The sequence below is a fragment of the Mirounga leonina genome, unplaced genomic scaffold (genome assembly GCF_011800145.1).
Source record: "Mirounga leonina isolate KUSES-001 unplaced genomic scaffold, KU_Mleo_1.0 Mir_174, whole genome shotgun sequence".
NCBI lineage: Eukaryota > Metazoa > Chordata > Mammalia > Carnivora > Phocidae > Mirounga > Mirounga leonina.
In genome coordinates, this window is record NW_023270451.1 from 75925599 (window position 1) to 75948729 (window position 23131).

General features: G+C 45.7%; 1 protein-coding gene across 1 annotated transcript in view; it reads right to left on the minus strand.

Moving 5' to 3' along the window:
- The window catches only part of KIAA1549 (KIAA1549 ortholog), a 109627-nt gene that overhangs the window by 81811 nt on the left and 4685 nt on the right, over positions 1 to 23131 (minus strand). Inside the window, exon 2 of the mRNA XM_035021194.1 lies at positions 1 to 2676. Within this exon, the coding sequence (XP_034877085.1) occupies positions 1 to 2676 (2676 nt within the window). The remainder of the gene's footprint in view (positions 2677 to 23131) is intronic.

The following is a 23131-nucleotide window of genomic DNA, read 5'->3' on the forward strand; positions in this document are numbered from 1 at the left end:
CGGTTGTGATCAAATAGGCATCGGGAACTGTAATATCACACACATATGGCGGCTTGGTGGTGACCGGTGCCGGAGTATCAACAGTTGCTTCAGAAGTGGAGGTGGGCACGGGATGAAGGGACGGCGGGGGTCGCACCGAACTGCTCTCGGGGGGGTTCTGACTCGCAGTTCTGCTGCTCGGGGTGCTGTCAACAGTCCGATCAGGGGCAGCACTGGTGTTGGGTGAGGTGGGTTCCGTGGAGGTGTTCACTGGTAAATCTGTGGGTGTGAATGACGGGCCCACGAATATTGGCTCTGTAGGAAGAGGTGAGGGGACCACCTCAGAAACAAACGAGGATGCTGACGACAGGTACGCATCAGTGACCAGCAGTGTGGGACTGGCAATGACTTTGGAGAAAGAGGGGAAGACAGGTGAGCGGTCACGCGTAGCACTGACTTCGTCACTGGAAGGTGCTGGAGTTGGAGCTGGAAAGAGAGAAGATTCTGCTAAAATGGGTGTCGGATGAAAAGCAGTCAAAGGTGACGGGAAGTGAGTCCCAAGAGCCAAAATGTCAAGGGTGGGCTCAGACCTGGAGGGCACCAGGGTGGTGACCGCAGAGTCACGGGCAACGAGTGACAACTCGAAAGAGGAGGTAGTGTCAGTGAGGGCTGCGGTGAGAGGAGCTTCGGGACCTGTCGGGGGAACCGCTGCGGCCTCAGAGGACTTGAGAGCATCAGAAGGGAGGCTTGAGAGGCGCGGCATCTCGGAGCAGCCAGGGAGGAACGCGAAGGTACGTAAAAGAAGGTCTGCACTCGGCCGCGGCTGAGAACATTCAGAGTCTGGGGAGGGAGGGACGGAAGGCGGGGCGGACGGCGCACGGAGAGAGCCGGGCCACGCGAGCGTCTCAGCCGCGGCAGAGGACGCCTGAGAAGCGAAAGCGGCCGCCGCACTCGCTGTCCCCACAGTCGGAGGGGCAAGTCCTTCTGACGGTGAAGGGGCCAGGCTGCTGAGCTCCAGCGGTGGCGTTGAGAGAAAACCGGCCGCGGACGCCAGGGCCCGTGCGGCTTCAGGTGCCGGAAAGCGGCCAGGCTCCGGGCCAGGGAGCGGCGAAGGCTCCCCGGACGCGCCCCGAGCGGAAGCCGGAGGAGAAGGCCGTGGGTCCCCGCGAGCGGGCGCGGGGCGCTTGGGGCCCGCGGGGCGCGGGACGGACGAGCCGGGCAGCACGCGGCTGACGACCCAGGGAGGCCCCGGCGGTTCGGCGACGGGGGAGGGGCCCAAGGGCGCAGGATCGGGTGACGCTGGCGCGGAGAGGCGGCCGCGGGAAGGAGGCACCGCGCCGGCCCCGCCGCGCCTCGCAGCCGCCGCGGCTGAAACCCCGCCGCTCGTTCCTGAGGCGCCCGCGGAGGGAGAAGAGAGGGCAACCGCCGGCCGGGAGCGGAAACGGGGCTCGCAGTCCCGCGGCTCTTCTCCGAAATCCGGGAAGTCCGCCCCCCCGCGGCCGGGCGGAGAGACGCCGCGCGCCCCCGCGGCGCCCACCGACAGGGTCTCGGCGCCGTCCCCCGAGCCCGCGTCCTCGCCCCCCGGGAGGCTGGCTGGCGCGACGAGCCGAGGCGACGCCACGCGGCAGGACACGCAGCCCGTGCACGGCGGGCTCAGGCCGCGAGCGTCGTCCTCAAGGGCTGCGACGACCACTGCGTCGCCCGGCAGCTCCGACGTCTCAGCGGAGCTGCCGGGGAGAGGGGGGTGAGAAGAAACATCCGCTGATGGAGGAGAAGAGGACACGGAGGCGGGAGAAGAGGAGAACAAAGCCGAATTTGGGCTGCCGCCACTGCAAGCCAGGGCCATCTGTGCCAGAGCGGCGGCAGGCTCTGTTCTAGAAAGGATGGTTCCTTCTAGACTACGACTCACAGCTGTGGTCGCCTCAGGGTATCTGGCCGTGGCCGTGGCCGTGGCCGTGGCCGTGGCCGGAACATCCTCTGGAGGCCGTGGGACCTCCGCCCAGGAGGGCAAAGGCGGCTGAGTCAGGCCACTGCCTAAGGGCAGAGGCTCTGCAGACACAGAGCTAGAAGGAAGGGTTTCTGCCTCCTCCGTGCCTGAAGCCACAATCTCCGGCCAAGTCCTGCTCGCTGAGTGCCCGTAAGCGTCAGTAGGATAAAGCACCAAGTTCCTACCAGGAGTTGGAAGCAGGCCCTCGGATGTGGGAAAAGCTGACCGAAAAGCACTGAAATGACAGGGGGATTCGGGATACGTTGTTGGTTGTTGCATTGTGTTCTGCCACGCTGATGTCATCTGTTGGTCTTGTAAAGAAATAATGGGTGAGGATGGAGTCAGCGCCGGCGGGCTGACCGGGAGATACCGATTCGGAGAGACCACGCGGGAAGTGGTCCACGGAGCTTCTGGCAAAAAGTTATCCATCTCTTCATCCTCTCTGACCACCGCATTGCTCATCATCGACACATAATTTGCCACCAAGATGCTGTGATCTGCTATACTCTGGGTCATTGTTCCTTGGTTAAAAAAGATTGTATCAAAAATAGTGGTGGATGGAGATGATATGACGTGGAGAGAACTGCTTTCCTGGGACCCTGGGGCAGTTTCTGTTAAGGCCACATGTGCAGTGCTGTGCACGGTGCTTTTCTTCATCATGAGCTCCACGGAGGATAAAGAGAGGTTTTGCTGTTCCAGAAAGAGCTCATCTACAAGGGAAGTAAAAGCTGGGTTAGTTGCAAGGCAATCAAAGTCATATTGCCAACACTGTTTCAAAATCTCCACTCACTGTGAATATGCACAACACACAGAAGTTAAAACAGCTAATTGGGAGCCAGAAATTGCCAGAATTACACTCAGGGTAATATCTGCAAATATTCATAACTGTGAGCTCTACCTTTACTTAAGCTTGTGTGTAAGCAGACATTAACATTTTTTTCTCTGACTTGCAAATGACACCACAGAAGACTGGATATAGAGGAGGTCCTGGGAGGTTGTCTAGTCCATTCGGTCTCATTTATCACACAAGAAAGAGAGTTCAGAGAAGGTAACTACATCAGTTACATGATCACCCAGAGGTGAAGCTGGAAACTCAATATCAGCCTGTCTTGATTCCCAAGCCCACGTTCCTGCTCTTCCACAAGAGCCAGCTCTCAAGAGAAATGAACATGACAAGTCTGACAGCATCACTCACTCCCCAGGTAAGAGTTCAAAAGATCCTAGTTTAGGGCTGCCCACACTGAGGCCCCCGACTACCTCCAGGCTCAGCTCTCATCATTCCCTGCTCCACTCTCACACCTTCCTGACTACCTGCAGTTCCCAAATCCAAATTCCCTCTGGCTTAGCGACTCTGCACATTCTTCTCCCTCTGCTTGGGATGCCCTTCCCTGGCTCTCCACTTGAATCACTCCTACTGGTCCTGCAGATTCCACATAGACACCACCTCCCTCCTTAGTACTCTAAAGTTGAGTCCGTGCCTCTCCTGAGGCTTCTACCTGCCGTATCCCTTATCATCCCTCACTGAAATGAACTGTCCGCTCATTACACTGTGACCCGCTTGAGGACAAGGACCGTCAATCTGTTTTCCCAGTGCCTACCCCAGTGAACAACACATAGTGCAAGCTCAATAAGCATCTGTTAAATGAATGAATAAATAAAGGAGTGAATGGTGAGGACCGAGTTCTGATATGTGCCAAAAGCATCCTATCGTCCTCTCAAAACTTCCACATTCTTTATCCTTGTCACAGCCATCATTATCATAGAAGTGGTTGAGGTATCTCCACCTATCATTCAAATACAGTGTATACAGAGGCAGGATCTGTAATGGCCCAAACCCCTATTGAAGACCTAGAGCACAGGGTACTGTCCACTGCAACAGAGGCTGGGGACTGAGCAACTATCATGACCCATAATAATACCCTCCTCTTGCTTATCCAAACAGTCCATCAGAACATGAGTGTGTGAAATACTATAGAGATCACCTTGAATTCACTCTTTTTGTTTTTTGTTTTTTGTTTTTAAAGATTTTATTTATTTATTTGAGAGAGAGAGTGAGAGAGAGAAAGAGTACAAGAGGGGGGAGCGGGAGAGGGAGAAGCAGACTCCCTGCCGAGCAGGGAGCCCGATGCGGGACTCGATCCCGGGACTCCAGGATCATGACCTGAGCCGAAGGCAGTCGCTTAACCAACTGAGCCACCCAGGCACCCTCTTTTTGTTTTTTTTTAAGTAAATTATTTCTAGCACAGTTATTGGGTGGCTCAGTCATTAAGCGTCTGCCTTCGGCTCAGGTCATAATCCCAGGGTCCTGGGATCGAGCCCCACATCGGGCTCCCTGTTCAGTGGGAAGCCTGCTTCTCCCTCTCCCACTCCCCCTGCTTGTGTTCCCTCTCTCGCTGTGTCTCTCTGTCAAATAAATAAATCTTTAAAAAAAAAAAAAAAAGAATAGCACAGTTAAGTAAATTATTTCTGTTCTATTCCTGGCAACGTGACAGACTGGAGATCTTGAAGTCTTCCCACATCGTAACACTTAATTATGCTTAGTAACTATTCAAAAACAACCTTTTACATGACTGGATGAGCCTTCAAGACAAAAAGGGACATGTGCTAAACACAAGAGCAAAGAAGAAGATGGACTAGGAAGGTCATCAAGCACTACAGTCACTGGATAGAGGGATACTGGACCAGATAGCCTAATGGTTAGGCCACAGGGGAATAAGGGACGAGTGTTGGGTCTGAACAGGTAAAGAACCCAACTGAAGACCATCTCCAAAAAAATGCAGACCTGAGAAGGGCCATACTCTCAGGGAAAGAGTGAATCAGGAAGAAAAATACCCATCTCTCAGAGAACAGTGAGAAAAAGTGTCTGTCTCAACTTTGACTTTGTGCAGATATTTTATAAAAAGCATTCCAGGGGGGGTGAGGGTCTAAAAAAAAAAGCATTCCCAACTTTGGAATCTCTACTACTTGTGTGGTCCTAAAAACTGTATGTTTAGAATCATAATTTAAAGTGGACCAGGTCTCCAGTGTCTATCAGAGGTTAACATAAATCTTCTCCAGAAGAACACACTCGAAAACCAGGCATCAAAGTAGTCCTGCAGCTAGAGGTCCAATAAATATGAGTGCAAAATTAAAAATTACAAAACACACAAGGAAGTAAGGTACTATGAAAAAAAGTCAAGAGAAGCCCACACAAATAGTATCAGATCTGTAAAGACTTTAAGATTTATTTATTTGAGAGAGAGAGTGAGAGAGAGCATGAGTGGGGGGCAGGGAGACGGAGAAGCAGACTCCCCTGCTGAGCAGGGAGCCCGATGTGGGACTCGATCCCAGGATCCTGAGATCATGACCTGAGCCAAAGGCAGACACTTAACCGACTGAGCCACCCAGGCGCCCCAAGACTTTAGATATTGGAATGTGAGCTACATTTTTTAAAGTATGTTTAATCCACTTAAAATAATAAAGAGGTGGGCGCCTGGGTGGCTCAGTTGGTTAAGCGACTGTCTTCGGCTCAGGTCATGATCCTGGAGTCCCGGGATCGAGTCCCGCATCGGGCTCCCTGCTCAGCAGGGAGTCTGCTTCTCCCTCTGACCCTCCTCCCTCTCATGCTCTCTCTATCTCATTCTCTCAAATAAATAAATAAAATCTTTAAAAATAATAATAATAATAATAATAAAGAGGAGACTGAAAACATGAGTAAGGGGCAAGAGACTATATAAAAATGGCCAGAAAGACTTGAAAAAGAATTAAAAGAATATTTAGAAATGAAAAAATAAAGGTGTGCCTAAGTGGCTCAGTTGGAGAAGCGTGCAACTCTTAATCGCAGGGTCGTGAGTTTGAGTCCCACATTGGGTGTAGAGATTACTTAAATAAAGTTTAAAACTTATATTATTTTTTAAAGATTTTATTTATTTGACAGAGAGAGTGGGAGAGCACAAGCAGGGGGAGCTGCAGAGGGAGAAGCAGGCTCCCAGCTGAGCAGGGAGCCCAATGCAGGGCTCAATCCCAGGACACTGGGATCATGACCTGAGCCGAAGGCAGACACTTAACCAAATGAGCCATCCAGGCGCCCCTAAATTTAAAAACTTTAAAAATATATATGAGTTAAAATTTTGAAACTCAATATGCAATACATAATAAACAATAAATAGCAATTTAGACATAGCTAAAGAGAGATTTAGTGAACTGGAAGATAGATCTGAAAATTACACAGAATGGAATACAGAGAAACAGAAAGATGAGAAATATTAAAAAGAAGTTAAGAAGTATAGAAGATGTGGGGTGCCTGGGTGACTCAGTCAGTTAAGCATCCAACCCTTGATCTCAGCTCAGGTCTTGATCTCAGGATCATGAGTTCAAGCCCCGCACTGGGCTCTGCACTGGGCATGGAGCCTACTTAAAAAAAAGGCGGGGGGGGGGGGGTGCGCCTGAATGGCTCAGTCGGTTAAGTGGCTGCCTTCAGCTCAGGTCATGATCCCAGGGTCCTGGGATCGAGCCCCACATCAGGCTCCTTGCTCAGCAGGGAGCCTGCTTCTCCCTCTGCCTGCCTGCTGCTCCCCCTGCTTGTGCTCTCTCTCTCTCTCTCCGTGTCAAACAAATTTTTAAAAAATCTAAAAAAAAAAAAAAGTATGGAAGATAGAATGAGACAGTCCAACATACATTTGATAAAAGTTTTTAAAAGAAATAATAGAGGGAGCTGGGTAAGACAATATTCAAAGAAACAGTGCTAAAAATTATCCAAAATTAGTAAGAGACATAAATCCTTCAATTCAGGAAAACAAAGAAATCCCAAGCCACATCCAGGGTCACCTGGGTGGCTCAATAAGTTAAGTGTCCGACTCTTGATTTCAGCTCAGGTCATGATCTCAGGATTGTGAGATTGAGCCCTGTGTTGGGCTCCACAGTGGGTGTGGAGCCTGCTTGGGATTCTCTCTCCCTCCCCCTGTGCCCCTCCCCTAAATAAATACATACATACATACATACATACATACATACTCGTATCTACACAGATGATGATACTACAGAACACCAAAGACAGAGAGAAACTGTAAATGAGTCAGAGGAAAGGACTGGCAATTAATCACCATCACATAACTACTTCCCAGAACTAGGAGCCAAGTGACAATGAAATAAAATTTTCAAAGTACTAAGAGAAAATATCTGACATCTTAGATTTGAATAACCAACAATACTCTCTATTTGTTAAAATAGGGACATTTTCTGATAAACAGAAAGTGATTATACCAACAGAAGACCTTCAGTAGAGGGGCCTCTCTAAGCAAGGATATACTTCAAAAGGAAAAGTACTTACCCCAGAAGGAAGATCTGAGAAGAAAGAACAGAAGATAAATAAATGATAAAGATATGGCTAAGTCTAAACAATACTGATGGTATAAATGAACAATACTACTACGTAATTTGTGAGGTTAAAAAACATACTACAGAATTACTATAGCTTACTACGATCCCACAGAAACTGAAAGAGGGCATCCAGAGGTATTTGTGACTCATTAGCAGAAATGGAAATCAAGATTAAGACAAAAGTCTGTGAATAGATTTTGTGTGTATACACTAAAATTAGTACATGATACTTAGTCATATATTTATTTAGACAAAAGATTTCTAACTGGTTCCATTAGCATTTGAAAGTCATAAACTTACACCAGCTATAACCTGCTTATTTAAAAGGGTCACACTCCTTTTTATGTAATGTGACTTTTAAAAATGAATAAATAAAGGGTGCCTGGGTTCTTCAGATGGTTAAGCGTCTGCCTTCGGCTCAGGTCATGATCCCGGGGTCCTGGGATCGAGTCCCGCATCGGGTTCCCTGCTCAGCGGGGAGCCTGCTTCTCCCTCTGCTTCTCTCTCTCTCTCTCTCTCTCTGTCTCTCATGAATAAATAAATAAAATCTTTTAAAAAAATAAAACAAAATAAAAATGAATAAAAGAAGGAAAGCTTTTCTTAGAGATTTCAATATTATTAGGCATTTGTTGTCTTCCTTACAACCTCACTCTAAGATTTCTTGTCTATGTACTTTTACTATTTACCTGTCATATTCCAAGCATGGGCAAAAAAGTAACCACGATGCTTCTCACAACCATGGTAAAGTAAGTTGTAGCTGTTCTTTTCCACAGTAAAGGGTAAACGGTTATAAATCTATTTATAGTAATAAAAGTAATAAAATCAACATTCTGTCTACCTATGTAACATATAGATTTGAAATTTCTTCTAAGGACAAATCATTTTATGTGTGCTTTAAAACTCTGCTATGATCTAATTTATTTTGAAATATAAGATCTGAATAGAGAGCATGATCCCTTTTAAAATGAATCAGAAACATATTTGAAAATGCACTGGAAGACTACAAGAGATAAAACAGCAAAGAAAAGCAACATTTTTGGGCTAATTTATAAGCCCAAGTATCTGATGCCAGTTAGAATTCCATCCACCCTGTTTACAAAGGACATGGAACAGAGAAGGCAAAGTGGTCAAAAAGATTAAAAATTCTCTGCACAGTAAAAAAGAGGAACAAACACTTCCCACTAAGCAATGTGAGGTATGCCTAGCTGTGATGTGGTTTGTTGTTTGTTGTTTGTTGTTTTTTCCTCCCTTTTTTGGCCAAGCCCCAGGAGAGAGAAACCAGCTCTGAAGCGACAGCAGCTGGGATGCCAAGGGAATTACTTCTGTAGTTAATTCAGGAAGAGGTTAGAAAACCCCAGTGAGTCTCTCCCAGCAGAAAAGCCTTCATAGACTCTAATTTCAAGCCCTGGAGATCAATTTTCAAGTTCTAAAGTGTTAGTTCACCCGAGTGAAAGGCTGTCTCTGTGCCGACAGAGAGAAAGGCAAAGGGCTAGGGAGATACCCGTGCTCCTCAGACTCCGTGCATGGGAATGAGGCGGGGGTCTTGTTAAAAGGCAGGTGCTGGGGGCGCCTGGGTGGCTCAGATGGTTGAGTGTCTGCCATCGGCTCGGGTCATGATCCCGGGGTCCTGGGATCGGGCCCCATGTCAGGTTCCCAGCTCAGCAGGGAGTCTGCTGCTCCCTCTCCCTCTCCCTCTCCCTCTGCTTGTCCTCTGTCTCTGTCTCTGTCTCTCTCTCAAATGAATAAATAAAATCTTCACAAAACAAAAGCAGGGCTGGGGTGGGCGCTGAGTTTCTATGTCCCTCTGAGGCACTGCCACGTCTGCAGCCACACTGAACAGCCCATGTTGAGGCACTTTCTCCCACGGAGACTGCACAACACAGACTTACTGGGTGCCTACCTGTCCACCTGGGCTCCCATCTTGCCACGATGTATGTAACAGAGCAGGGACTGTCCTACTGCTGTGTGGATTCACGGGGCTTAAAAATTCACAAGGCAAACCCACAGAACGTACAACGGCAAGAATGACCCCTAAGGTATAAACTATGGACTCTGGGTGACAAATGATTTGTCAACGTAGATTCGCAGTTTGTAACAAACATGCCACTCGCTGGCGGATGCTGATGGTGGGGGAGGCCGTGCATGTGTCGGGGGAGAGGACATACAGGAAATTACACCTTCCGCTCAATTTCGCTGCTCAGTGAACTTCTAAAACAGCTCTTTGAAAAAACAAAAGCTTTTAAAAATCTCTTATAAAGCTTTTTAAGAAGTTTTTAGAAATCCACGAGGGAGATGCCTAACTGTCTCTAGGAACTTGTTGGTCTTACCCAAGCAAGATAATTTTTTTTGTTTTCTTCTTTTTAGTGATATTGTTCTAACTGGAAATCATCCCCAAATACTGTAGTTGATCATGGAATCTTGGACTTTCCGACCTGAATGGATCCTTTAAGACCTTAATCGATCCCATCACGTCGCAAAGGAGGCTCAAACACTTTAAGCTGACTTGCTTAAAACAGCACCCGGGCCCTAGGCAGCCTTAGGAAGGCAGGTTCATAAATTCTCAGTGATTGAAGGCTCCTCACACACCACAGCACACTTAGTCAAATCAGTCCATTTAATTACAATTGCTAGTAAAGAAATTACGTTGGAAAACATGCCAAGTTATATTACATTGCAAAGGAGCTGAAAGCATATACTATTATTTTGTGCTACTGAAGCCCATGCATAGGCCTGCCTTCAGAGCCGAGAGGCCTCACCATCCCCCTGGAGACAGCTCACATGTGCAGGCCTGGGTGCTAGGAAAACAACACGTCCTCGGAGGGCTGGCCTGGGAAACCAGCAGCAAAAACCTCTGAAGAGCTTTAATCCAAATAGAACCATTACTTTTGCTTCTTTGTTAAATTGTGGAACTTTCGAAACATAATGAGTCATCTCAACTCTGTGTGGATATTAAGCCTACTACCAAACAAGAGCCCTGCCCTCTAGGATTTCTAAGACATAAAAAAAACCAAAAAGCAGATAGTTAAACTACTGCCCAATTTGGTCAATGTTTAGCGACTTTTATTCTTTTTACAGTTCTTGGGTTATCCTGAAGAAGATTTTAGTGCCGTTATTAAAATCATCCTCCGGGGTTGCCTGGGTGGCTCAGTGGGTTGGGCCTCTGATTCTTGATTTTGTCTCAGGTCATGATCTCCGGGTCAGGCGGGATCAAGCCCCAAATCCAGCTCTGCGCTCAGTGGGGGAGTCTGCTTGGGATTCTCTTCCTTTCCCTCTGCCCCTCCCCCTGCTCACACTCTTTCTGTGTCTGTAGGATAAATAAATAAATCTTTAAAACAAATATCATCCTCCCCCCTTCCCATTTTTCTCCCTAGTTTAGAAAACAGTATCTTCCTTCCCTTTCTTTTTCCAAACCCAACTGTATACTAATACCTTCTACTTGATCACTCTCTCTTCCAACTGGTACTGGTTTTATTATCAAATAATCAAGATAAGAAATGCTATTTATAAAAACATATTTGCCAGGTATATAGATAATAATACAAAGAACACTTGAGCTCCCATCACCCAGTTTAAGAAAAAAGATTGCCCTTTCCTCTGGCATCCCCTGGGGACCCCTCCCCCCCTTCCCTTCCACTGAGAGAATCACTCTTGAACTATGCCTTTCTCACAGCCTTCCTTTTCCTTATAGTCTTACCACATGTGTGTATCCCTAAAGAATACATACTCTCCAGCTTGGTGTGTTTTCAAACTTTATCAAAATGGAATTATATTGCATATATTCTGCTGCAACTTATTTTTCACTCCATATTTTTTTAGGTTCATCCAAGTATATTTTTTGCATGTAATTATTCTCACTTCAACATGAATTCCATGGTACGAATATTATAAAATTTATTTATCTATCTATTGTTGATGAACAGCTGGGACTACTGTCAATGTTGCTTTTACAAATATTTCCTTTTCTTAAGATTTCATTTTTATTTATTTGAGAGAGAGAGAGAGAGAGCATGAGCAGGAAGGGAAAACGGAGAGTGAGAAAGAGAAGGAGACTCCCCACTGAGCAGGAAGCCTGATGTGGGACTCAATACCAGGACACGGGGATCATGACCTGAGCCGAAGGCAGACGCTTAACCAACTGAGCCACCCAGGTGCCCCTCTTTTTTTCTTTTTTTAAGTAGGCTGCATGCCCAGTGTGTGAAGCTCAACGTGGGGCTTGAAATCACCACCCTGAGATTAAGACCTGAGCTGACACCAAGTCAGACGCTTAACTGACTGAGGCACCCAGGTGCCCCAAACATTTCTGATATGAACTTTCTTACTCATCTTTTGATACACAAATGTATATATAAAATATAAATGTTTGAGTATGCATGTGCACATGTATGTATTTGTATATGTTTGTGTGTGTGCACCTGTGTTTTAAGAATGTATGTGCATGTGTGCATGTGTGTGTGCGCGCATGCACGAGAACAGAATTGTTGGGTTAAGAGGCACCTGGGTGGCTCAGTTGGTTAAGTGTCTGACTCTGGCTCACATCATGATCCCAGGGTCCTGGGATCAAGCCCCATGTCAGGCTCCCTGCTCAGCAGGGAGTCTGCTTCTCCTTTTCTCTCTCCCTCTGCTTCTCCCCCTGCTCGTTCTCTCTCTCAAATAAAATCTCTTTTTTAAAAGATTTTATTTATTTATTTATTTATTTGACAGAGAAAGAGATAGCGAGAGCAGGAACACAAGCAGGGGGAGTGGGAGAGGGAGAAGCAGACTCCCAGCTGAGCAGGGAGCCTGACGCTAGGCTCGATCCCAGGACTCTTGAGATCATGACCTGAGCCGAAGGCAGATGCTCAACGGACTGAGCCACCCAGGTGCCCTCAAATAAATAAAATCTTAAAAAAAAAAAAAAAAAAAAAAGAACTGCTGGGTCAGAGGAGATGTTCATCTGAAATTTTACTAAATAATGCCAAGTAATCTTTCAAAGTAGTTGAATCAACTTAGACTCCCACACTTGATTGCTATAAATTCTCACCAATACTTAAAGACTCCTGATATTCACATTTTTACTAATCTGGTTGGTGTGAAACCTTAAGAGTTTTAAGGTTTTCATTTGCATTTCCCTGATTATAATAGACCGAGCACCTTCTCCATATCTGTTAGCCATTCATGTTGCCTCTTCTGATATCTTTTCAATTCTACTGCCCATTTTGCTATTGGGTTGTCTTTTTCTTTCTGATTTAAAGGCATTCTTGATATATTCTGGATACTAATCCAATGTCAGTTATAACTTCTCCCAGTTCTGTAGCTTATTGTCTGATTCTCTTTATGTGGCCTTTTGATGAACAGTAGTTCTCAATTTTAATATGGTCAAATTCACCAATCTTTTCTGTTATTGTCTGAGGTTCATATGCATTGGTCTTAACATAGAGGTTTAAAAAATCCTTCCCTACATCAAAAGGCATAACGATGGTCTTATATTGTCTTCTAAAAGTTTTAAGGTTTTGCCTTTCTCATTTAAAGCCACGTGTGCCTGGAGGTGTAAAGTCTGTGTGCACATGTGTGTACATGTGCATGTATGTAGTATGTAGTATGAACATGGACAAGAGTATCCCAGACCGATGTTACTCAAAGTGTTTGCACTTTTCATTACTGGCCTGCAATGAGAAAAGGTGCTTGAGCCAGCATGTAACTCAATGCATGGCTTCTTCAGAGAGTAGGTCATGATACAAAAATGTAACTGTCAGCTGAACCAGAAAGCATGCTCCACAAAGGGTCAATTCGTGCTCTGGTCTAAGTTCCTTATCTCATCTTGGATGAAAGACAAGACTTTGCAGGCCAGCTCATTGCACGGTATCACCTGGGCAGAGGATGTGGGATCTGCACAAGGTCCAGTGGGGTGGGATAGATGGAGGAAGAACTAGTAATGCAGCCCAGTGAAGAACACAGAGAAGACCAGTGTGTCTGGGAAAGAAGGAAGGAAAAATAAAGTGCCCCCAAAATGGAGTCAGAGGGAAGCAGGGCATCAGAACACACAAGGCTTGGAAGCCATGATGTTGAAGATAACGATTTCATAAACGCAATGGGAAGCCATCAAACGCATTTAGAAACATGAGAATGACATGACCAGAAGAATGGTTTTAAAATTCCCTCCTGCTGCAGTTGTACAGAGCAGGTTAACAGGGGGCAAGAGGAGATGTAGAGAGACTGGTAATGTGCTCACAATAGTTGAAGCTTGAGATGATGGTGGCTTACATTAGAGTGGTCTTTCCTTCCAGAACTCTGCTACTCAGTGTGGGCTGTAGGTCATCAGCATCACCACGGATGTTTCAGAAATGCAACCTCTTTGGCCCATCAAGACATTAGTGGGTCAGAAACTGCTTTCAACAAGATTCCAGGTGATTCATGTGCCCATTAAAGTTTGAGAGCACTAGCCTGAGATTTTTTTTTTTTTTTTTTTTTTTTAGAGAAATCCACATGGAGATATCAAGTTTGCAAACAGATATATGAGCCTGGAGATAAACCTACAAAAGGAAGGAGGAATCTGAGAAGCAGGGGGAACCAGGAATGTGAGATGACAAGCAGACAGAGGACTGCAAGGTTGATGAGGCAATGTGGCATGGGATTTAGGCATGGCCATGGGCAATTCTAATGCAAGTACAGGGACCTTCCTTTGAAAGGTACTGGACTAGAGCAATGCCAATGGAACAATCCAGAAAAAAGGAAGAGATGGAAGAGGCAGTGGATAAGTGAGGAACCCCGGTGGCTGAGAAGGAAGAAGAAATGGCATCCAGAGGGGAAGTGGCCTTTGATCCTCAATTAGATGACAGACTGAGAAGGGGAGAGCAGAAACTGGTCAGTTATATAGACATGCTAGTGAGAACATAAGGGAATTCTGGTCAGAGGTAGCATAGGGCAGAGTGCACCGAGACAGTGAAGAATGTGTGAAACAGACATGGAGTAGGGAGCAGGGCTGCCTACCGACATGAACAACACCGTCAGGCTCTCCCATGGAGCTACAATCCAAAACCAGAAAGCAGGTTTCATGTCCCATGTGAGGAAAAGCTGCTGTTCCCAAATCAGCATTTTGGGCTACAGATGGATATGGGGACTTACCCAAAGAACAATCATTGATGAGCTCTCAGGGTGAATGTTAAGTACTTGACTGCACAGTCCTGATACTTGAAGATCTCAATACTATGCACAACTTCTTTTAGAGACCCTCCTTTGGGGGCGTGTGAGTGGCTCAGTTGGTTAAGCATCTGCCTCTTGATTTTAGCTCAGGTCATGATCTCAGGGTCATGAGATGGAGCCCCACATTGGGCTCTGTGCTGAGCGTGGAGCCTGTTTAAGATTCTCTCTCTCCTTTTCCCTCTGCACCCCAACCCGCTCTCTCTCCCTCTCTAAAAAGAAAAAAAAGAAGAAATCTTCCTTTGACATCTTTTGTTGCTCAGCTTTTACTAAGTCACAGACAACATTAAAATGTCTATATTTCTAGGGGCGCCTGGGTGGCTCAGATGGTTGAGCGTCTGCCTTCAGCTCAGGTCATGATCTTGGGGTCCTGGGATCGAGCCCCATGTCAAGCTCCCAGCTCAGCGGGGAGTCTGTTTCTCCCTCTCCCTCTGCCTCTCCCTCTACTTGCGCACTCTCTCTCTCAAATAAATAAATCAAATCTTCTAAAAATGTCCATATTTCTATATTTCACATCTGGTATGGGCTGGATTGTGACCCCCCCAAAAAAAATTCATATGTTGAAGATCTAACCCCCAGTAAGGCTGTATTTAGAGATGGGCCTTTGCAGAGGTGGATGTGGTTACATGAGATCATAGGGGTGCCGTCCTGATCTAGCAGAACCGGTGTCCTTCTGAGAAGACGGAGAGACACCAGAGCTCGCTCTCTCTCAGCACACTGGCACAGAGAAAAGGCCACATAAGAACACAGCAAGAAGGCACCATCTGTAAGCAGACAGAGGTCTCCCCAGAAACCAACACTGCTGGCACTTGATCTTGAACTTCCGGCCTCCAGAACTATGAGAAAATAAATGTCTGATGTTTAAGCCACGCAGTCTGTGGCATTCTGTTATAACGGCCCAAGAGGCTAGGATACATCTTTCATTCCTGATTCAAACAAGAGGCGCTGGGATGGGGCAGGGATTACCAGAAACAAGAGCCTGTGGGCCTTGGGCCTTACCTTGGTCTACCACAGTTAATTAACTGCTAACTTTGAGTAACTCAGGTCACATTCCTGGGTCTCAGTTCCCTCTTCGGCTGGTAAGATATAGGGTTCCTGAAAATCACTACCTGAAAAATGAGCATTCGTGTGTTGACTTTCTATGTACAGGCCTGAAATAGGCCCCTCTGCTTATGCTGTAGGTTTTCTCAGGGTTCTCTGTTGTTTGCAGTGGCAACAGCTCTGACCACATAAGCAGGAGGGGAATTCAATGGAAGGTGACCAGAGGGTCCACAGAACGGACAAAGCAGATCAGTTTCAGAACACAGACAAGAGCCACGTGCGGCTGGGCAGCAGAGAAGCCCACTGCCGAGCGTGTCCACTGGTGAAACCAAGTCGGGTCTCCACTGGCCCAGCTGCCAGTGGACCCACCATTCCTCTGCTTCGTGGCAAAACATCCTCAACACTCAAAATCCAGCTGGGAGGAGGATCCCACTGGCCATGCCTAAATCCCATGCCACATTGCCTCATCAACGCTGCAGTCCTCTCTGACCCTCACACGATGAAAGATTTTTCGAAAAGGGAAAGGGTGGCCTCCCAAAGTGACAAATGGCCACTACGTCCATAGAGGAGGGTGTTTCAGTTTTAGCTAATAAAAAGCACAGCTCTTCAGCACCAGTAGAATACAATCCCAGTCAGAGAGGGAGACAGCAGGGCCAAAAGCTCCAGAACATTCCACAGAGAAATGGGCCCTGTTCTACCTCAAACTTGCTCAGGTTCCCTAGAGAAATCCCTGATAATTAGCTACACCTTCCATTTCCTCCTCTAGAGATGGGAACACGTAACAATGAGTGACTTCACTAAAACATGGAGAGAACTAATGAGTAACTTCAGAGAACAACTACACAAAATACTGAATAATGGTACCACAAAGCTTTTTTAAAAATCCATACTATGACAGCTAAAACATCAGTGCACTGGTCCCCTATCTCCTTATCCACGGTTTCACTCCACAATTTCTGTTAGCTGCAGTCCAGAAGCAAATGATCCTTCTTCTGACGTAAGCTCAGAAAGTCAACAGAGACTTAACATGACATCACAATGCCTACGTCATTCACCTCACTTCACCTTGTCACGTAGGCATTTCATCATCTCCCATCAACACAAGAAGGCTGAGTACAGTACAAACTAAGATATCTTGAGAGAGAGTAGATTCATATAACTTTTATTACAGTATATTGTTATAACTGTTCCATTCTATTACTAGTTATTGTTGTTAATCTCTTACTATGCTAATTTTTAAGTTAAACTTTACCACAGGTATGTATGCATAGTATATATAGGGTTCAGTACTATCCACATTTTCAGGCATCCACGGAAACGGGCCTTGGAATGTATACCTCATGGGTAAGGGGCTGGGGGGCTACTATATCGGCTTCGTGCATGATTTTCTCATTTGAGCAGATAAAGATATTGAAATGTTGGCTTAACTCAAAGCATGGTACAGAGTATTTATCGGAAGTTGTTGGTTTGCTTTGCTCTCTTCTTTCCTAAATAAAACGCAATCCTCTTTTACCAACCTGCAAGGCAAGGCTGTCAGCACTGCAAGCAACCCAAACGAGCCAAACTAAACTCCCAACTCACTAAGAACAAAGGCAAAAAATTCTCAGTCAGCCATCTGTTTCTAAAATAATTTAATTCAAAACACGGCCCCATAACAACAGGGAAAAGGACACCATCAGCTTCAAGATAATCTTCTGTCGGGGCGCCTGGGTGGCTCAGTCGTTAAGCGTCTGCCTTCGGCTCAGGTCATGATCTCAGAGTCCTGGGATCGAGCCCCACATCAGGCTCCTCGCTCTGCGGAAGGCCTGCTTCTCCCTCTCTCACTCCCCCTGCTTGTGTTCCCTCTCTCGCTGTGTCTATCTCTGTCAAATGAATAAATAAAATCTTTAAAAAAAAAAAAAAAAAGATAATCCTCTGTCTCTGGTTACACTCAGGGCCGGAATGGCACACGACATCCCATGACTCAGCATGAAGAGGCACTTTCCCTCCCAAACACAGGACCCAGCAGCCATTCGAGTCCACGCAAATGCACAAGCCCATAACTAAGTGACCAGGAGACATCACTGCCTCGCTGGGTGGGTCTAATTCCAACGAACAGTAAAGAGCTTATGCTACAGGCTCAATTCCTTAATTCAGCTCTGAATTAAGCTCTCCTATTTTATCAGGGGGGCAGGAGGCTTAAAAGACAGAGAGGAGCCATTCCGGCTAGAAGCAGTCACATAGACAAAGGCTCCAAGTCTGGACAATGTGGGATGTGTTTGGGTAACAAACAGTAGAGGCTCCAACCAGCTGCAGAGAAGACTAGAAAAGGTGCCTGAGGAATGTGAGAAAGTCCGTAGACAATGGGGATCCACTGGGTATTTCGAGCAAAGGGGCCTTGTTAGCAGCTACCCTGCAGAAAGAGCAACATGACAGAAGCAGGAAACAGTGATCCATCCCACGCTCAGGTACACGGCCAACCGGGCAAGCAGGAACAGAGCATGATCACACAGGAAAGGAAAAGAAGCCACAGGTCAGAGAGATGCACAAAAGTAAAACCTGCAAGACTCGGCAGCTGGCGGGATGGACAGGGCAAGAGAGAAGAAGTCCAAGGTGATTCTGAGTCACAGATTCAACTACCCACTACAGAGAACTCCACCTGAGTATCTGCCCCTAAGAACCCCCTGACCAGCCCTCCATGCCAGCTCACACTCATTCTCACGGCAGGGTCTTTCCGAGAACTCTCAGATCCCTTCATCCCCATTACCACTACTTAAGAGTTTGAGTCTTTATCACTCCTTGCTCAGAACTCTACCAAGCCAGAATGGTCCCCTGCTTGCTCAGGGACTTCACACTGGAGGAGAGGAGACAGGAGTTACAAACTCAGAAGGCTGCTAAGGAAACGAGGAAGATGCTGGAGACTCAGAATGATGGGCAAAAATCAGGAAGATCAACCCTGAGGAGGCTGTGTCTGAGCCAACACCTAGAAGACGAGAAGCCAGGAGAAAAAGAGAGTGGAAGATTCTCCAGGCAAAGGAGATGGTGCACGCAAAAGCCTGAGGCCGGAAAGATGTCGAGAGATGTGAATATAGCTGAGAGATGTGAATATAGCTGGTGTGCGGGGCACAGAGCCGGCAAGGGGAGTCTGGCTGGGGGCGAGGCTGGTGCAGAAGGCAGGAAGTCAACCCCAGGTGGGTAGAAATGTGATTCTGGTGCTCAAAAGAGCCACTGGGGCTGGGGAGACAGATTTGGTGATTCTCTGCGGAAAGATGATGACTGAAGTCAAATGACCCCATCAACGGAGAGAGAGAGAAAAAAAGTTCAACTCCTGTAACTCTAGTTCATTTAAGGGGCGGCAAGAGAACCCAGTTTTCTGCAGCAATCAGAAGGGGCGACCTTTAGTAATCATACCAGACAGAGTGCTATTTACATACCCTTCTACAATCCAATTCAGTCAAGCACACAAATTATTCTCATCCTTACTTAGTTTATTTCCATTCACTGACAATCTTTCCCAAACCCCCTCTTCTGCCTGCTTATTGGTATGAAGAGCCTACTGATTAGCAATTATCCATAGCATTAACTCTCTAAGTATCTATAATTATGACTTCTCTTGGTTTATTTGAGGGCTCCGTGGGACTCCAGGATGAGGAATAACATGAAGTTAATGTAAATACTAATTTGCCAAGAAACTAACCAGACCAAATATGTAGATAAGCCAAAAGGCAATTTTCCAAAATTGAGGCTTTACCAGTGTAGAGTTCTATATTTGTTTTTGCTATTTTAAAGTGTCTAAATGCCACCACTAAACCAATTTCAGCATTTTAAACTTTTTATTATGAAATTTTCAGACATACACAAAAACAGAAAGACTAGAACCCATTACCAAGCTTCAACACCAACTCTTGGCCATGTTCTCTTCCTCTATGCCCCACTTTTTTTTTTTAACAAGAGTAAAGCAAATCCCACGTACTATTCTTTTCACCAATAAATACTCTGATAAACACTTTAAAAAACCATAACCACAATCATTATCACAGCCAACAAAATTAAAAATAATTCCTAATATCATCTAATTACATGTTCCATACTTAGTTCTCCTTGATGGCCTCCAAATATGTTTGTTCAATTGCTTTTTGCAAATCAGGATCCAAACCAAGAACACACACTGCTTTGGGTGATGTGTCTCCTAAGTCTCTCTTACTCTACAAGAGTTTCCTCCTCCTTTTTTCTTTTTTTAAGCTCTCACAATTTACTTGTTAAAGAAAAAGGTCATTTGTCCCCATAGCCAGCCCATATTCCATATTTGGCTAACTATATTCTCATGGTGTCATTTAACATGTTCTTCTAACCCCCAAATTTTCTATAAACTGGTCATTACATCGAGAGCCTTCATTAGATTCAGGATTAATATTTTTAGCAAGAATATTTTCTAGGTGGTCTTTTGTACTTCCCATGGCAACACTTCAGGAGGTGACTGATGCCTGGCTATCCCACGTTGAGTGACGCTAAACTTGATCAGGGGCTTTAGATGGTGACAGTCTGCTTTACCAACATGATAAGACTCTTCATCAACTTTTCACCTAATGATTAAATAGTCAAGATGATTATTGCTTACATCCATTATTTCATTAGGGAGGTTGGAAGTTATTTAAGCCTGTGTTAATTAAAAGATATTCCTTTTGAGAAATACTCACAGAAGGAATAATTATTATTTGGTGTCTGAAACAATAACATGATTACATAATAACTATTTGTGTGTGTTTGAGAACATTTCTTAAGTCACCTGATTAATTCAATACAAAGATGTTCATTTCTGTACTGTTCTTTAGAAAGATTATTGATAAATTACTAATTCTGCGCATAATAGAATAAAGCCTATGTCTGTTTGACTCTCTCTTAAATTCAAAGTTCCTAAAAGATAGTGAATGAAAAATAAAGGAAATCTTGGAAATTATGAGAATTATGAAGGAGGAAAGGAAGAGGAAATAAAATGTCAGAATATCTCAAAGCAGTACATTTATTTCAGTCCCTTCCCAAGGAGAGATGAATGAAGTACTAAAATAACTTTAAAACATGATGGTCAATTTCACTTTTTCCCAAACCCCTTAACCAGAGTTTTGAGAAAATAGCAAAAAAGAACCTGAATCTTTTTCTTCCCTGTCCCATACTCGGAGAAGTTAATAAACAGTATAATGCCTTGGAGAACAAAAGAATCCTCCCCCCTCCTCCAAAACTGGAGACTAGTTAATACCTTCTGCCCAATCATTTAATGACCCTGAGAAAGCCTCTATTAATAGCCAAGCCTCCCAGACCAGCCTGCATTTCCCCCTGGGGCAGGGAGCCTGCAGCTCACAGAACAAGCCTGCCTGCCCCAAGTAGTAGGGGAGGGAGGGGGGGAGCCCCGCCATCAGATGTGACCTCCAGGGATGATGAGGGACACTGAACTCCATGAGTAAGGAAATGTTTAAAATGTTGCAATGAATGCCACTGAGCCGTATACTTAAAAATTATTAAAATGGTAAATTGTATGTTCTGTGTATCTTACCACAATAAAGAAAAAATGTTGCAATGGCCAACTGGTCAACTGAGCCTACAGGATTGTGTCCTCGATAACCACCCCTCTGTGCCAGCTGATCCCTCTGCTGCCAAAACCCTTTGCTCTCTCCACAGCACCACACTACCTCTCTGGGGCGATGAATCTTAAATTGCACCCAAGAGTTTTCAAGGACATTTCCAGATTATCATTCTTGAATAGCTATGCACAAAAGTCTTTATAATTACACAACAAACCAGAATTCTGTTCATTAAAAATGGCTTCCCAACTTGAAAACTAGGCTCATGGCATCCCAACACAGGCCTATCAACTTGGGGTGCATTACACAGTATGTAAAAGAACAACACAGCAAGGATAACGTCTCGGACCCTATATCCATAGGGGCGTTGAAAAGAGCTTCCAGGGTCAGCTCGCATCAGGACCGCATAGGAGTAATGCCATGGGAAGACTCTGTACTTGGTTAAGGATGCTGAGGCCCATGGGGAGGCCCCAAGAAGGGATCTGTGAAAGGGCTGGGAACTTTCCCAGGGGTGAGCTTTCCTGGGCAGTGTGCCCATAATACATTCACTGCCTTACCTGCAAGGGGAAACGGGAGGTGGGGCCTGAAGCAGGAAAACCCAAGCAGGAATACAAAGGACCAAAGGACCTGCTTCCCCCAGCAATTCAGAAATGGCTCCCTGGGGCCTCACACAGTGGATGGGCCACTAAAATGTGTCCCTCCGGGCAGTCTCTCTTCAATCACCGAGGACTGCAGTTAGACCCACAAGAAAGAAGCATGAATATAAGAAGAGATCTCCTCATCTGTGAAAATGATGATGACGAAGAGCTCCCTCTGTTCCTAGATGGTTCACACGTACCCCTGCACTCTCACCTAGCCCTGCCGGGAAGGTAGGAAAGGTCCCCTCAGTGCTTCAGCGACAGGAAGGCAGGCACAAAGAGTTCTAGCTTGCCCCAAGCCCAGCAAGAGAGTCAGGACTAGGACCCCAGTCTGTCTGCATCTTCAGTCACAACATACAAAAGGACTACCCCGCATGATGCAAACAACACCCACCTGAATACATTTGAACTTAAAAGCAATATAACTGCCAACAAGCACAGGAAACGATGTTCAACGTCATTAATCATTAGAGAAACTACCATGAGATACCAATTCACACCCATTAGGAGAGTCCTATTAAAAAAAAAAAAAAAGAGTTTCACAGGTGCTCAACAAGTTAAACACAGAACTACCGTAGGACCCAGTAATTCCACTCCTCGGAATATACCCAAAAGAACTGGAGACAGGTGTTCAAACAAAAACTTGTACAGGAATGCTCACAGCAGCGCTATTAACAACAGTCAATAGGTGCAAATGACCCAAATATCCATCAACTAATGCAGAGACAAAACGTGGTACACTCATACAATGCAATATAATTCAGCCATAAAAACGAATGAAGGACTCATACATTCTCCGACACAGATGAACCTTGAAAACATAACGCTAAGTGAAAGCAGCCAGCCACACACACACACAAAACACATATTGTATGATTCCATTTGCATGAAATAACTAGAATCAGCAAACCCAGAGAAACAGAAAGCAGATTAGTGGCTGCCGGGGGTGGGGGCGGGAGTGATGGATGCACAACGCTGTGAATATCCCTAACGCCACCGAATTGCACTTTAAAATAATTAAAATGGCAATTTTCGGTTATGTGTATTTTACGATAATGTTAAAGCAATCAATTCAAGGGCTCAAATACAAAGAGGTCCTGGGTACAAGTGAAACATCCTTATGCCAGTTTAACTGGTAAGCTTGCTATCCTGAAGCCGACTTTCCTATCACCACAGTGTTGCTTCGCGTGGTCCTGCTCTCAGAATCTCCTGAAGATCTTTTAAAAAGTATGGATTTCCAGGGGTGCCTGGGTGGCTCAGTCGTTAAGCGTCTGCCTTCGGCTCAGGTCATGAGCCCAGGGTCCTGGGATAGAGCCCCGCATCGGGCTCCCTGCTCCGCGGGGAGCCTGTTTCTCCCTCTCCCTTGCCTCCCATTCTCCCTCTCCCTTGCCTCCCAT